Source organism: Chroicocephalus ridibundus, chromosome 6 (assembly GCF_963924245.1).
Source record: "Chroicocephalus ridibundus chromosome 6, bChrRid1.1, whole genome shotgun sequence".
NCBI classification, from domain to species: domain Eukaryota; kingdom Metazoa; phylum Chordata; class Aves; order Charadriiformes; family Laridae; genus Chroicocephalus; species Chroicocephalus ridibundus.
In genome coordinates, this window is record NC_086289.1 from 28,290,060 (window position 1) to 28,307,409 (window position 17,350).

General features: G+C 38.0%; 1 protein-coding gene across 2 annotated transcripts in view; it reads left to right on the plus strand.

The window, feature by feature from the left end:
• Nucleotides 1-17,350, plus strand: part of RET (ret proto-oncogene) — an 89,465-nt gene that overhangs the window by 64,267 nt on the left and 7,848 nt on the right. For both annotated transcript variants that reach the window (XM_063338824.1, XM_063338823.1), the window contains exons 12-19: nt 858-1,114; nt 2,242-2,389; nt 6,130-6,237; nt 7,818-8,032; nt 8,134-8,256; nt 11,170-11,240; nt 15,220-15,357; nt 16,716-16,815. In XM_063338824.1, the coding sequence (XP_063194894.1) occupies nt 858-1,114; nt 2,242-2,389; nt 6,130-6,237; nt 7,818-8,032; nt 8,134-8,256; nt 11,170-11,240; nt 15,220-15,357; nt 16,716-16,815 (1,160 nt within the window). The remainder of the gene's footprint in view (nt 1-857; nt 1,115-2,241; nt 2,390-6,129; nt 6,238-7,817; nt 8,033-8,133; nt 8,257-11,169; nt 11,241-15,219; nt 15,358-16,715; nt 16,816-17,350) is intronic.

The following is a 17,350-nucleotide window of genomic DNA, read 5'->3' on the forward strand; positions in this document are numbered from 1 at the left end:
TTTTCTTTTTAATTCTAGAAAGATATTGTGCTATTTCCACTTATTTCTGGGGTACAGGTTGCAGACGTAAGTTAACTATGTATCTGAAGTCAGGATTACTTGATGAACAATTGTGCAAGGACTGTATTTTGGATCTTGGTTTCTTCTGGAAGCAACTCCCTCAGTATGCTGTCTAGGGGCACAAAGGCTTAAAGAAACTTAGTTTCCAAAGTAAGACACTGAAAGTGCTTCTGCAAAAGGGGAAGTAGTAAACGGAGAGGAAAAAATGCATATTACTTGAAGAAGCAGTTGCAGCATTAGGCAATGTTTTCAGAAATAATTATTTTGTTAAATACAAAGCCAGAAATATTCTAAGTCTCCTTGTAATCTAAAATGTTGAAGGTAAATATTCTTTAATGTCTAACAATTGACATAATGAATTAAATTCACATTTGAAGAAGATTTTATTTGATGGGTTGAATGGCTGTAACGTAAACTGTTTTCCACAAGCAAAATTCAGTCATATGTCTCCAGAGAGGTAAGTGGTATCAGAAGATCAATATGTGGTTGGCTGGGTCTTAAAGAAGAGTGTCAGAAGTAGCCTACATCTATAAAAATAAGGAATATAGGTCAAGCTTACCTATCCTTACGTTTACACAGGCAATTAGGCAAAAAATTACCTGCTGGTATCCAAAATAAAAAAAGAATTGGTAAGTGCAGTGAGCATATTTGATTGAGAATTAGCTATTAGGTTTTCCTCTAGGTTTTTAAGTGATTTTGAGTTCTGTTTCTGTCACACCTGTGCGTGTCATGTGCACTGCCAAATCAGAAGTAGCAGACAACAAGCAAAGTTCTAAAAAGCTCCTCTTGGTCCACAGAGCAACTATGTGATGAGGTGTGCAAGACTGTGATAGCAGGGGCAGTGCTGCTGTCCTTCATCATCTCCGTGCTGCTTTCCTCCTATTTCATCCATCGTTACCACAAGAATTCTCCAAAGCCACCTATTGCCTCTGCAGAAATGACGTTCCGGCGCCCAGCCCAGTCCTACCCCATCAGTTATTCTTCCACTAACGTCCGCCGGCCTTCTTTAGATTCCATGGAGAACCAGGTGTCTGTAGACACCTTTAAAATACCAGTAAGCCTGATGTCATTTTGCATGCTCTTTTTCTGTGTCTGTCTTATTTCTAAAGAATGTTTTTTATGCATGCAGAGAATGTTACGGAAATACAATCTATTCAGAGAAATATGCAACGCAAATAACTAAAACAGAAGTTGTGTGTACAGGCAGGGAACTGAAAATACTTAATGAGTAACTGGATAAACCATATATTCTATTTTTGTTATGTTTTAATATAATGTAACGTTAGGACTAATTTGAGCCAACTTTTTTTTCTAAATGTAACTCTACATTTGACAGTACTGTGGTTTTACTTTGTCCAATTAAATACTAATAATCAGTAGGTTTGTAGTCTCTGTGATAAACCATAGTATCACAATAAGGGTGAGTTTCAAACAAAACAGGCTGTAGGTGTCAGTTGGAGTGTGAGTTTTACCCACGTTTTAAGAATTTTTTTCCCAGTCACACTATCGTACCTTTAATCTAGTTTTTTCTGTGTGGAATCACATACCATCCAGGATGCCTGCCAGCTGGTGTGTTTTCATGGACCGACACGGTAGAGAAACACTGCCGCTTTATACGATGTATGTGGCAACATGAAATCTACGTGGGTGTTAGATATTGAGGTCTTCACAGACCTTGTGCTCCGTTTGCTTTAATTTCTTGTCTGGTTTGTACCTCTGTCATCCTTTTGCAACTGTAAGGCTTAACAATACTAATTTCATAAGAGGAGGTTTGTTGTCTCTGATGGACTCTTAAGGGAAAGCCTTATTCCATGGGTAAAACAGATTTACTTCTCTGTGAAGTCCAAGGTCACATATTCATAGTGAATCCTGTATCACTTAACGTTTCATTTGTATCCGATTTCCCAGACCTGTAAATATAATCCATTATCCATAGACTACATGTACAGCCTGTTTTGAATTAGGGGATTTCAAGGTAATGGAAAAACACTTTCAAAATACCTAGATATTCAGAAGCTTTTATAGGAATACACTGATATTGATAAAAAGAGCAAGCAAACATTGTACAAACAAGTCTACCTGTTCCTGAAGAATGTTCTCCTATTGAACGTTAACGCTTCGGGTGCAGCTAGCCACTCCTTTTCTTGCTTCATCTTATACGGTTCCTTTTCTCTCCTGCAGGAAGATCCAAAGTGGGAATTCCCTCGGAAGAACCTGGTTCTGGGCAAGACTCTTGGCGAAGGAGAATTTGGAAAGGTCGTTAAGGCAACAGCATTCCGACTCAAGGGAAGAGCTGGCTATACCACTGTGGCAGTGAAAATGCTGAAAGGTACATTCACATCTGGGTCTGAAATGATTTGAAAACTATTGTCGTAACCTCTGAATGGATTTTAAGAGGGGCTAGTGTGAAAGTAAAAGGTCAGATAAAACCGACCATTGCCGCAGCCTCCATTTTTTCTGGCATTCTGTTATACTCTGACAGATTTCTTACTTTAGGAGCTAGTATCACATTTCTCCAAAAAAGTAATTTCCACAAATTCTAATTCATTATATGCAAGGAGCCTCTGACTTAACTTAAACGTATATAACTTTGTTTGGCATTGGAGAAAATATTGCAACGGCTTGTTAAAGCTTTCTGATTTATTTTTTTTTCTCTCTACCCGGTTTTCTTTGTCAAAGCTTTTAAAATAAAATGTGTTATAATCGTGTCAAGAGAGATAATAGACCTTTTAAGTTACTTTTCTGATTGAGAAGTCCATCTATTTTTATGCTTTCTGATCTGCTTTTCAAATACAAGGAGCTCTGCCAAACTGGCTTGAATAGCTGTCTTCTGGTGTCTTCAGTTTTCCCCAAGACTTTAAAGCTGGGGGAGAAAAAGTATGCCTAGATAACGTTGAGAGGATAAAGTGAGACCTTGAGTCCCTGTCTCTGTTCAGTAGTTTTCAGCCCCAAATATACCTGCTTCTTTCCCATATAGAAAAAGAAATTGTACTGAAAGAAAAACTTGAAAAAATTAATGTTTTTGCTTGATCTCTGTAGTAGAAAGTCTTCAGTATTACTGTACGTTTCAGGTGGATGCTGTTGTAATGCATGGCTTTTTCCACCTTAACAGTTATATATACGAGCATAGATTTTATATAACTAATGTCTGAGGCTGATTTCTAGTAAAGCCTTCACTAGACATGCAAAGATAGTGAAGGAAGTCAGTGGAAATGCTCAAACCAGTTCCTTCAGGAGGCTATTTATTCACCACAGCCCGAAAGATGAAATAGATATGAAAAGAAAATTGTGTCCTTCTCTACTATCTTGTGTACTAATTCATACATGCATGTAGTCCCTACACATCAGGCGCTTAGGAATATATGAGACAAAGAGGGGAAACAGCCAGAAAGGCTTATGGATGCAAGAAGATTCCTTTAGCTGGGCTAAAGGCTTTCAGCCTTAGCTGAATGGCCTCATCCATTCACTGCTGCTGATAAGTAAAAACATGCAATTATAGGAAAATGTTACACTACTTAGTACCATTTCTATTATACGCAAGGTTGGTTTTAAAAAAACCCAAACAACGCATCATCTGCTGCTTGAGAGCAAAGATGCTGCATTATCCCATCATTTTACCAGAGAAATAAATGCATTACGAAGTGCATGCCTGCATTGCAAGAGGTTCGGTGGAGAACAGGTCATATGGAGGAAATCTAGGAACTAAGTCTTCTCAGAAGTGAAGACTAGTTAACCATTACTTGTAATACTCAAGTAACGACCTGCATATCATATCAATAGAATAATCTTAGCAATCAGTTAATTTCATAATTAGTTGTGCGCCTAATGTCACTGATTTTCTAGCACATTTTCTTCAACAACATGCTACATGAGTTAAAATTCCAAGACATAGTGGTAAAAAATGTTGCTTTTACTTGCAGATGATTTAATATTCAGCTTTCCCTAGCTATTATGAAAGAAAGAATTGACAGAATTGATAATGCGAAGGAGTAACCCTTTATTTTAAGCACCTTATTTAAATAAATTGATCTGACATTTACAGTAATGCTTCAGGCTCTAATGAATCCCTTTGTAATGTAAATTACCTTGCAGATAGTCACCTGAAATTCCATTTTCCAACTTGGCTGTGGCGAACATCTGTCATTCTGCAAATATTTATCTGTCATTACTGGTTTAACTTTACTGTTAACACATGACAACTCAAGTATAAGAAACATTGCATTAATCCACAGTGGTCTCTATAATGCTGTCAGAAAGCATAAAGGACAGTTATTTTGCTATTAGGCCAACACCACCCATCCTTTCCCCGTAACAGATGCAAAGGGGGTAATTTGTCCAAGTATTAGGGACTCCACGCTGCCTAATCTTTAAAAAGGAATGCTATGTATAGCAGTATGTTAATGGCGAAAGCCTCCTGCTTGCCGCATAAAACACGTCTCCTGCCTGAGCTGTGTAGATGGGCACAGTCTTGGTTAAGAACAGATCAGGGCAGGACTCTCCCTACTTCCTCAACTTAACATCACGTACTGGGGAGGGAACAAGGAGCAGTAACTAATTAGCCGAGCCAAAATAATCTTGGAGCTATGGATGGAGATTTAAAGAAACAGAGGGATAATTTTTTCAGCCCATTATTACCGCTTTTCTTGTATGAATTAAATCTGACCTCCTGCATGATATGAATACCCTCATTACAATAAAATGAAAGGGGAAAATACCAACCAATCTGTAAATAGACATTATTCACCATTTGTAAAAAACAAGGGCTATAAAGCTTCAGAGCTAATTGTCTCCATTTGCGCCCTATCAAAGTTTGTTATTCCAGCAGACAAACAGGCATGGTACATGCCAAACTTTGTTCTGTTCTTGCACATGCTACATGGTTCCAGAGCTAGAAAAATAAGACTTTCACAGAGGCATTAAGTTGATATTGCTCATTTTTGTTTTACATAAATGCATATTTTTTGTAGTCCCTATCAGTGGTGAGAGACCATCCGATTTTGTACTCCCTCGGGTAGAAGACTCTGAAGTCTAAGCGGAGGTTCAGACTATAAGATAATGTATGGCAGATAAAAATGTATAGTAGAACAGAATAAAAAATTAAATGGATAAGTAAATAAAGCCTTTGGTGCTTACAGCCTTTATGGAAAAATACACAATACAGTACCAAAGGCCAGAAGCTGAGCTTGTTTTTTATTAGCCTTAAGTAAAGGTGACCACATACTTGTCAACTGACCAGTAATAACACTCCGTAGGAACTATCCAGGGAGGTTCCATGTGTCAGAGAGATTAAGGATGAGGTAGAAAAGGGGTTATCTCTGACCTATGGTGTCTTTATGACTAAAGATTTCCTTCAAGCCTCAGTGCGTTCAAAGAGGAAGTTTGTTAGAAGAATTCTGCAAAAACAAAATGCTTGAAAGGCTAAGAAAGCCTCTAGGGGCTATATATTGTCATGCGATTCCCACTGACATCAGCGAAGTCTGCATACAAGTCTCCCAGTAAAATCAATCTGAAGTGTACATTTAGCTTCTGAATGCTAAACCTGGATGTGTGCTACAAGTGTAAACCAGTAGATTAGTGGATTTTTATTCTGTCAGAAAATGTATTCAGAAGGAGGAGGGCTATATCATGGGAGTTAACTCAGCGAGTCTTTTTTGTTTGATCAACGTAAAATCTTGGCTTTCATATGCTTCTGAAGCTTCGCTTGCAAAGATTCACCCTAAAAAATTGCTTTAGAACACTTGTCAAGGTTTTTAATAATTTCAGGGCATCTTTTAAGACATTACAGGCTCTGGTCCTGATTCTTGGCTGACCTACTCTTTCTGTAGCCATTTGTACCAGGGCAGAGTGATGACTGTAGCAGGTCACGATCCAGAACAGCAGCAGTCCCATTCACTTGGTTCTGATATCAATGTGGAGATGGGGGAATTTCTCTCCTGCGGGGAAGTATGGAGTTTTCCAACCTGTTGCTAATTCCAAGAGAAATAGTTGATCTCATACTTTAGACTTACGTAGAGAACTCTTGAGTAATGCTTTCCTAACCACAACTGTGTGTTTGGACACTTTCTGCAGAAAATGCTTCCCAGAGCGAGCTGCGAGATCTACTTTCAGAGTTCAACCTTTTGAAGCAGGTGAACCATCCTCATGTCATCAAACTTTATGGAGCGTGCAGTCAAGATGGTAAATATTAGAAACTCGTTATTAAGATGAAAACATCAAGCAAGGAAATAAAGAGCAGTTTGTTGATGGGTTTGGACCACTGCTTAATCATTGCTGAGCACCTTTTAAATTTGCTGCCAGCTGAAGAAACAAGAGACCTATAAGAAAACCAATGTTTGAAGGGAAGGGGAAATGCTAATTCAGTGTAACTAAGCATTCTTCCTGTGGTTTTCTTCAATACACATTTTGATTATGAAGCTATTTATATTTAACAAATCTACTACCAGTTCTCTTCCAATCGATATATATTTTTATATTATGTTGATGCTCAGTAAGTCTTCTCAAATATGGGTTATATTTAAAGTTTAATGGGGATTCCATTATTGTTGTTGTTATCCGTACTAAAACAATGCTTTGAGGCTTAAGCCAGGGAGGGAGATCTCCCTTTGGGGAGAAAAAAAAAAACGCCAAAAAACCAACCAAAGAAAAAAGACAGCTACAGATCCTTTTGTTAAAATGTAGCTGGATAGTTAGATTGATAATTGGTTCTCCTCCTCTGTCACAAAACTGTTGTCTCCCTCTTGTGAAATATTTGGTAAAACCCTCACTCTTAGAAACCTGTGTTTTAAGGGGGAGAATTTTTGGGTGCATGTATTATAAACTGCCAATGAAGCAAATTTTCACTGTTGTGCACAGGAATTAGTATGAATAATTTCTGTTCATGTTAAATGAAGTTGCGTCGCAACATCCTCTTCCATTTGCATCTGCAATTATGCATCCTAAAATGACAGCGTGCATGTTGCAACCTTGAGCAAAGGCCTGCCTTGTTTGCCCACCCAGATCTGTTGCAAGTGGCGCTTTTAGTTGTAGACAGAGAATAATTCAGGACTGAGTCATCTCTGAGTCTTAGTAAGGTAATGAACTAGCAGGGCAGGGGATATATTTTTTTTTTTTCTTTTCAGTACAATGTATTTTTTCATCCCAAAGGAAGTGAATTGTTCCTGAGTCACAGGCTTTTAATAAATATCAAGTTAATTCATTAGCGTATGGGGTGGGAGGGCTTTGATACAGCAGACAAGTGTATTTAGCATTAAAGCACTGAGTGGATATTATTCATGTGGGTAATGGGGAGGAGAAACTAATGGATTGAAATGTCAGAATGTTTTTAAGCGCTCTGAAAAGGCACCTTAAATACAACACTGGAATTAGTAGATGATTTGCGAGCTCAGTATCACACGCTCCACGAAAATATTTTGATTTTAATTTTTTTTTAAGTTTCTCTAAGTTGGCCTGTTTCACAGATCTGATATGTAAGAAGGTTGTCTCTTTTCTAGTCTCAGATTATCTAGATGAGGGAATGTAACAATAGGCTGAATTCTGCTTTGATTTAGGCTGAAACTCACTCACTTTGCATAGAGGATGTCAGCTAAAAATATTCTATGATTCCATGGCTGTTCTGTGCCTTTTACGTAAAGGCCAGAGGTGCCTAGAGCCTCTGACTGTTCAAAACAATGTCTTGATTAGAATAGACTTTTTTTAAAAAATAAAATCAAATCATTATGTATTAATTGTTTACTTATCAGTGTGTTTGTTTATTTCAGGCCCGCTGTATTTAATTGTGGAATATGCTAAATATGGCTCCTTGCGCAGTTTTCTCAGGGAAAGTCGAAAAGTAGGACCCAGCTACGTGGGTAGTGATGGCAACAGAAATTCAAGTTATTTGGATAACCCTGATGAGAGAGCCTTAACAATGGGAGATCTGATCTCATTTGCGTGGCAGATATCCCGGGGAATGCAGTACCTTGCAGAAATGAAGGTAGGGCAGTGTAATAGTGCACGTCCTTGTGATAGATGGACACGTCAGCAGTTGGTTCCTCCACAAGACGCATAATCACTGTTGTTCGTTTCTTCCAAAAGCTTGTCCATCGTGATTTAGCAGCCAGAAATGTATTGGTGGCAGAAGGGCGCAAAATGAAGATTTCCGATTTTGGCCTCTCCCGTGATGTATATGAAGAAGATTCATATGTCAAGAGGAGTAAGGTACAGTGCATATTAAAAACAGTAGTGGGAATTAGGCTGCAGGACTTGGGCACAGAAGAAAAAGATAATAGCTATTTGTAATTAACTTAGAATAATTCTATTTTAAAGAAATGAAAATGAAGCAAAATTATGAACTTAATCAGAGGGACAGTAATATATATTTATGTGTTAAAAAAAAACCCAACATCCTATTTAAGTCACCATTACTTCCTCCACATCTTTTTGTTGACTTGTCAACACAACTGATTTATTTCTTATATGCAAAAGTAAATAAAAGTAGAAGGAGGGTCACTACAATGATGAAGGCCTTAGAGCATCTGACATGCAAGGAAAGGCTGATGGAGCTGAGTTTGTTTAGCCCGGAGAAAAGAGGGCTCAGGGGGATCTTATCAATGTGTATAAATACCTGATGGGAGGGAATAAAGCCAACAGAGCCAGGCTCTTCTCAGCGTGGCCCAGTGACAAGAGGCAGTGGGTGCTATTTTAAATATGAGAAATTGCATTTAAAGAAAAGAAAAAACTTTTTTACTGTAACAGTGATGGAACACTGGAACAGGCTGCCCAGAGCATCTCCATCTCTGGAGATATTCAGTGGCTGGCTGGAAATGGTCTCCAGAAACCTGCCGTGGCTGAGCCTGCTCTGAGCGCAGAGGGGTGAGGTCCCAGCCCACCCTCTGCGGTTCTGTGATCCTGTGGAAAGTTGCAAGACAATGCGTAAAGAGTAGGATGAGATCAGCTGTTTTTTAAAAGCGATGTGCCAAATAGTCTGTGATAAATTATTTCATTTTCTTAAGGCTAGAGAGTTCACACGAGATGCTTAAAAATACCATGTGTTTTGTTAGTGTAAATACAGAAGAATGACACCTTTTTTCATTGCAGAAGCTTTCAATTATTAACCTTTTTAAAGGTAGAGAGATGCCCATTTTTAAAAGATGTGGGCCCTCTCATTTATCCAGTTCGTCATCACGCTGCTTGAAATCACAAACAAAAAACCCCATCATTTTTCTCTGTTGTTTTCCTATTTATAATTAAAAATATAAACAAAAAACCACAAGGAGTTGAAAAAAATTCAGAAAATTTCTATAAAGATCCTAATTTCAGGAACTGGCATATCTGTGTAACTTCAGAAATTAGCACATCTATGGACAAGATTTGAATCAAAGCCCTCCTACAAATACTGACAAACGTATGAACGATACCAAATCTTAATCAAAGTGGTACATCAGAGGTTGGGGTAGATTAGGAGCTAATGCTACCTGCCAGAGGTTACGTAAAGCCATTCTATTTTGCCTGCCACAGTAAATTATTGTCAGGCGCCTAGATACAGTTCTGTCTGCTCGCAGTGCTCGTGGCAGGATTCAGCGTACGGTAACGTTTCACCTGTTGGACTGTGCGAAGGGAATTTGATGGAAAGACGAGTTGTTGAGTCACGTCACTACTTCCCTGAAAAGAAATGCTTGAACATAATAACTTTGAGACTAAGAAGATAAGTTAAGGCTTGTCGTTTACTTATTCTTGTAAAAAATACTGTCAAATACAGCAGGCCAACTCCTGCTTTCTGCCTGTTTGCGTCCACCTGTCACTGACATCAGCAGAACTTTTACAAGTCAGTCCCAGGCCAGACCGTGACATTCGCTAACGCTACTTTTCGGTTGACTCTTTCTGAGATGAGTAGTGTTGGTTCAGTTCCCTCTACGACTTAATATGGAAGAGTCGCCAACAGAAATTTTTGTGTGTGAAAATTTTAGATTTGAACGAAAAGATTTCCATAAATACTGCGAATTTTCAGTTTAGCTTTCCCTGTTTTTTCAGGCCAGTTTGTGTGAACGTTTTGTAAGTCAAAATAAGTTGTGAAGAAAAAAAACCTTTTGGAAGAGATTATCTTATGTAAAAGGGCTTTGCCATGTTCACTTAGCTGTCTTCTGGTGTACGTGTTTTACATTGATCTATACCAGTTGCTCTGTATTTTAAGAATGATGCACTTACATAAAGGCAGTTCCATTTTATTTGGTGGCGTGGTGATGTACTGAATGGATATTTTCTCTTCTGAGACACTCATCGCCGTAGTATTCTTCAAAGCCTAACAAGCATCTGTCTGCTTGCATAGGGGAGCAGGGAAAAGAAAAAAAATTGAGAGGAAGGAAGAGAAGGATAAGTTTCAAATCCTACTGAAACAGTTGTTGCATGTATATATGAATTTCATGAGAACAAGAAGTAAGGCATATGAGTGCTAGTGATACTGTGAAGGTTATGAAACATCTTGGAAATTTTGCAAACCTAGATTTTCATGAATATCTGGGGCAGATTTCTAGATTTTGTCAGTGAATTTCTGCCAGTGGAAAGTAGCTACTTGTAGATTGAAGTTAGTAACCAGTAACTGAATATGACTGTCCAGGTACAGTTCTAAAACTAAAGGTATCTTAGCATCTAGGTGCTTCCATTTATGCATCATCCCTGATATAAATGGATAGCTCTTCCTCTTTAATCATCATCTCCCATCATTTTTGCATTTGCACATTTCCCCAAAGCAATGGGATGTATCCTGTTAGAAGACAGACATTTACGTTTGAGCAATATAACTCTTTAGATGAAGCTCTTTGTTAAGAGGAGAGTTGAGTTTATCTGACTTAAACTGGTGACCATCTGGAAAAAAAACCCACAACACTTTATTGTACATAATTAGATTACTGAAGTCTGTGCAATGAAATGAATGAGTGATTTTTAAAAACTCTTACAAATGCTCTTCTCACTGTTTTTCTTATGAAATGACAATGCTTGTCATTCAGACCATTGGAAAATATTAGAGCGTGGACAGAGTGTCTGTTACAGTTTTGAAGACAAATACCTTGGGTTTCCACTTGGAAACTTAATTTTCTGACCAGTAATTACATTGTTGCTTTTTTTCCCTCCTAGGGTCGGATACCTGTTAAATGGATGGCCATAGAGTCCCTGTTTGATCATATCTATACAACACAAAGTGATGTGTAAGTGTAAATTGTTGCATTCTTTATGGTTTACGTACTTGTTTAAGGAGATGAGGGAGGAAGCGCAACAAGGTACACCGTAGCCAAAGGTGTTACTCTTACAGAGAGACATGAAGAACACAGCCTGGATAACACCACCAGCTGGCAGTGATACATAAAATTTTGGTGTTGAAGAAAAGATTATCAGAGGTACTTAGGTACATAATTCCTGTTGAAATTAGCCAGGGTTGGATCTGTTTATGTGACATGGTTGCCTTTGAATATATAGACACAAATTATTAGTCTTTGCTAAAGATAATGGTCGTACAAACTTCCCAATTCGTGTTCATCACATTGTCTGTAACGCTTCCTGGCAGATGAGGGATGGGGTGGGAAGAAGGGAAGGAAAATTTAATGCCTGGCCTCGCTCCTGTTGAAATCAATGACAAAACTCCAATTAATTTTAACGACAGCCAGCTCAGACCTTAGGGGAATAGTCCAGTTCCAGTGCCAAGATGCAAGTTCATTTGCATGATTAGGGAAACAGAGATCTTGAAGATGGATCTGCTCTTTCCCCACCTGTGATGATAAGGTGGCAAAGCTACCACAGCTAAGCTGTTTCGCATCTGATGGGCAAGGAGCCAGGCAGAGGAGTGTTTGTGTACATTTAACTCAATCGGATGCTGTCATTTCTTTCTCTCTGGGATGATTGATGCTTGTGACTAGTCACCAGGCAGACACTGTAAAACTAAGTACTATGTATTTACGAGAAAAACCTCTAAGCGACTGCAAAAGCAGTAGTACTTATGCCTGATTTTCTGCTAGGTGGCATTTTAGCATTTGATACTTTCCAAGTTGCCCTTGAAAGAGGATCTGACTAAAGTAATGATTTCGTTAAACTCAAATGGAGTAAAACACACCAATCTCAATGACATTTCACTTTAGGGGCAAACGCTTTGATAATAGCACTATGTGCAAATAGGAACCTTTTGATTTGTACTTCTAAAATTATTTACATTTACTTTTTACACTTCTCTCTGCAGGTTGAGCAGTTTTAGTGAAATAAAATATTTTGCTTGCCTTGGAAATTCCTTACAAAATGAATTTCCAAAATATTTTCATTTACTTTGTTGCACTTTGAGTAAGACAAGAAAAAAGATTGGGGTAGTTCTCGGGAGAATGTCGCTTTTACTAAGGTTTGCCTACAAGTTTTTCTGCGTCTCTTTTTATCCTCCTGAGAGTATCCATTGTGCTGACCTGCTCCTCTACAATGACTTTTCACAGATAATTGTTAAAATTCTTTTAAAAACTTCTTAGCGTATTTTTAATTTCTTCATTTTCTGCAAAACAGATTTGCCACTATGGTTTGGGGCCAGAACAGATTGTGTTGTTATATAACTGCCTTTTCTTTGATTGTTGATTGATCTTCTGGATCCAACACCATTCCTCCCTGTTTGTTTTCCTGATGGGCTGCTATTAAGCCCAGGAGCCTGTCTCTTGTACATGTGACACAACTCCAGGCAGAGATTGCCCAGCTGGCGTCGAGCAAGCCCTGGACGGCACGCTGGGGCTGCGTAGCTTTACTGCTTCCCAGATCTGGATTAGTATCTCCGTGTAAAGCCATGCTGATTTACCGGCTTTCTTGGAGATGCATCAGGTATTTTTACCAGAGCACTGCACTGTGCTTTGTAGGTCCGCTTCAATACAACGGCATAAAAGGTCTAAATATCTGGCACGCTTACACAGTGCCTTTGACTCACTGGTGAGGTCACCTTCACTGTTCATGTCATTATACATGAAGTAATCTGAGTGGTGTATGGCAGCTCCTAATTTAGAACAGTACTGAGACACACATGGAGAACTGCAAAGCAAATCCTCTCCAGCACTAGGTTCCACGAATGCCGTTCCAACAGCAGCAAACTGATAAAGGAAGTACTTCTTTGCAGCATTTATTGTTATTTTAGGATAATTACACTCACTGAAGATATTACTTTATGAATATTCTTTGTTGGTTTTGGTGATGCAATTATATTTTAGATGACCATATATATTAATGTACTCAACAACCATTCCAATATGCTCTTTTTTTTCTGATACTCCGTGTTTTCTATTTTCCAGCCTCTTCCTTCTAAAACCTTTCTGTGTAGTTAGTGGTTAGCAGTGCTTAATAGCAGTACCACTTGCCAGCGTTTACAAAATCCCTTTTTGCTTCAGAGGTTGATGACATCAGTGGAAAGCTAGCCTCCTGTCTTCCTCTTCACATATTTTTCTTTCCTGGCTTTTTCTGTTCACATTTTTATTCAGCAATAAACATAGCACAACAGGAATTTTTTCACCTCCCATTTCTCCTCCCATAGCAAATCATTTGTATAATGATTTGAAAGCATTGCAGCATCCTACAGCGTTCTAGTCTAATATGCCCATTTACTAAACAACTTTAATTAAGAAATTATTCAACTGATCCCTCCTTTCACATTCTATAAATTCCTCTTAAGCAGAAGAGGAGGATTTTAAAAATAAAACCTGCCACGCTACGAAGTTTATTTGAATTAATCATGGACAGAATTGTAACCTGATGGCAGAGCATAATTGGCTTCAAAAAGGGTATGAGGACGTATATTAATAAAGTATATGAAAATGCTATAAATATTCATTAGCTTTCAAGAATGTGCAGAGTGATTAAAAATTAATTCAATGAATGGCATCAGGGACCAAAACGGCAGCATACCACTCAGGACTGCATGAGACTCACTTTGGCTTCTCTGCCTATTTTGTAAGTTTTATTGCTGGATTTTGGGGGTTTCAGTTGTTCTTTAACATGTGAGCAGTGCAGGTGGAATGTAGTCAGACAGGAGGTGAGGTTTGTGGCTAACATTTTGAGGTGGAATTTTCAAAGGGAATCAGATACTGCTGCTTGGTTTGGCATTAGGTGCGTAACACTTAGTAAAATCTTCTTAAAAGTGGAGTTTTCACAGAAATTGCCCAATGATGAGAGCACAAAAGCTAACATTTGTCATAAATTGTATGTATTTTGCTTCCAGATGCATCCCATTGAGTATCCCCTTTGAGTAAAACAGTGTTGGCTGGTTTCCTTCATTTTGATCATCTAAATTTTGGCAGTTCTGTCAGTTGAACAGATTTGGAGTAATTTGTAGCTTCTTTGTGTCTCAAAAAAGCTTTCCACTAAGGAAGGAAAAACATTTTTGCTTCTCTTCTCCTGACCTTCCCTCCAAAAATGGACTAATTTAATCCATCTAAATATTTCCAACCCATTAAGCAAAGTGTTTTTGTTTGAGCTCGTTGAGAAAGTAGGTTAAAAAAGTCACCATTTCTGCTGTTTGTTTCAGAAAACAGTTTCTTCTGTCTTCCATTCTATGTTAAACTATATTTTAGGCATTTGGCATTTCCAGAGTAAATTCTTTCCTCTTCTTCCATCAACTCTAAGACGAAAATTAAGTCTTGAATTGCTGAAATGGCCCAACAGATAAGGTGAAATCAAAGGTGTTGCTTATGATTGAAATAAACACATTCTGCATACAAAGACACACAACCTTTGCTGTCAAGACAGCAAACCAGTCCCTTGGTAACTGTTTGAACCAGGCTGTGTAAATTTAGACAATCCTTTCTGAATAGGAGGATAAGGGCTAATCAGAGAGGTCAGACTCTCTCTGTAGCCAAAGGAAGAAGAGAGGCACCTCCAGGAGCACTGTACAGAAGAGGAACAAGCCTTTGGGCTGGGCCACCATGGGAAGGACTTTCTCTTTCTGCTTTTCTGGATAAAAGAGGTGTATCCCTTATCTCTACTGTCTTGGTTGCTAATCTTTTTAGTGAATAGTATCTGGGAACAAGGATGGCCCTATATATGCATCTGTTCGGCCCCTGTGGCTCAGCAATGTCTTGAATTTGGTTGGGTTCTGAAAACACTAGAAAGAGATTTGTTGGGCACACTAAGGTCTTGAAACCTACCACTCTAAATAAAAGCTCATTTTGTCTTTTTCAGGTGGTCATTTGGGGTTTTGCTATGGGAGATTGTAACTTTGGGAGGCAACCCCTACCCAGGTATTGCTCCCGAAAGACTCTTTAATCTCCTAAAAACAGGCTATAGAATGGAGAGGCCAGAAAACTGCAGTGAAGAAATGTAAGTAGCTCTTGATCTGATTAGATTCAAAAAACATCTCTTGAATAAATATGTTTAAATAAATACCACATAAATACTATTCTGTATATCTCAGAGGTATAATCAAAGTTTGTAACGCTCAAAAGAATGTAATGAAATTAGTGAACAGTAAAGTGCAGGAAAAGAATTGGCAACAGAATGCTTGCAGCTACATCCGAAATATTTGTAGGATATTGAATAACACACTTGCCAAACAATTAGAAGTTTGAATATTAAAAGCTTTTGAGGGTGGGGGGAGGAGGAGAATTTCATAAAATACAGTTGTTGCTGAAATATTCAAGAAAATGTTTCAGTACTTTTCATTGATAATTATTAGGTTAAGCAAGTTGGCCATGTCTGAGTTTCTTTTTTCTTATTCAAGCCACATCATGATTTTCTGACTGGTTTAGATTTTTTCTGTTTTACTCAGAAATTTTTCTGACAACCTTTGAGAGCCCACTTTAAGGACCATTTTTCTTAAATTGCATTCTCCCCTCAAGTAAGAGAGTGAGAGATCATGGATGAGGGAAAAAAATGCAGTGCTTTTCAATAGCTCGCTGCAGTCCTTGTAGCCAACTATATCCATAATTAGAGCACTTTTGTGACTAGATTACTTAATCCTGAGAACACTTGAGCTAGCAAACTCACATGAACAGCGCAGGTTAGAGAGTTACACGTCCAGAACTTGGCCAATGTCTGTCTGAGACTCGCTCAACTATAAAGCTTTTAATTCTGCTCCCTTTCATTTCCACGCTGTGTGCTATAGAAGGCAGTTAAAGACCAAATAAGAATAGTTATAATCAAAATAACAATAATAGAAGTAATCAAAAGAATGTTAGTTTGTGCAAGTAGTCTTAGGTTAGGCTTTACTTTGAAGAAAAGGTTACTGAAGCTTTTCAGAATTTAAACAAATGAAGAACAAAATTCTACTTTCTGATACAACATCAGAGTTTTTCAGATTGGGAGATGCACATCAGTGATGATATACAAGTTTATTCAAAGTCACATGCAAACAAAATCAGTTAGAAATCTGGTGTGCTGCCTACACATGAGGTCGTCCTTTGAGAAAGTGAAAATAACGAAAGAAACCTAAGACTACAGTCCTTTAAGGACAGCCAGGTGCAGCATCATTTAAACTCATAAAGACTCACAAAAATAAAAGCCCGTTTTGTTAATGTCGGTTGTTGATTCAAGGGAATTTTACCAGAACACACAACAGAGATTGATGTACTCGCAGATGGCCTTTATGCCACAGTTCAACTTCAGTGCTATAAATTATTTGAGCAGGAGCATGACCCACTTCTAATAATTTTTTTTTTTCACCTTGCATCGGGTCACAGGTACAACCTGATGTTGCGCTGTTGGAAGCAAGAACCCGATAAAAGACCAACATTTGCTGAGATCAGCAAGGAACTAGAGAAGATGATGGTGAAGAGTAGGGTAAGTGTGGGAAAGCATGAGTTTTGTGATCATCTGAGTTTGAATATACAAAAGTAATGATTTTTAAAATTTTTTTTATAAAAGGTAATTTACTTTTAATCAAATTTTGAAGCACTTAAATATCTAATTTCTTCCAAATGCATTCAGGTTTTTGAAAGCGGTGCTACTTTATATAGTGGCTTTGGTCACTTCAATCCTAAATGCAGATGCCTAAATGCAGATCTGTCTAGCTTCCTTAAATTAAAAAAAAAAAGAAATTAGAAAAATTACTGTGAAAAGTTACTCCTAAATTGCACTCCTGAATAAATAACCCTAGGAAGCCTAGAACTAGTATTTCCTTGAATCTGATTTAGCAGCAGATGATGCTGCTAGCATCAGCAACAGAGCATGATAGCAACAGAGATACGAAAGCTATATGATTCCACCATTCTGAGTTACTTTTAAACTATTATAATTCTGTATAGACTTTATTTGAAAGAATGGATGCTGAGGTCTAAAATAAGTCCAAGTTGCATATATTTATAAAATGTATACG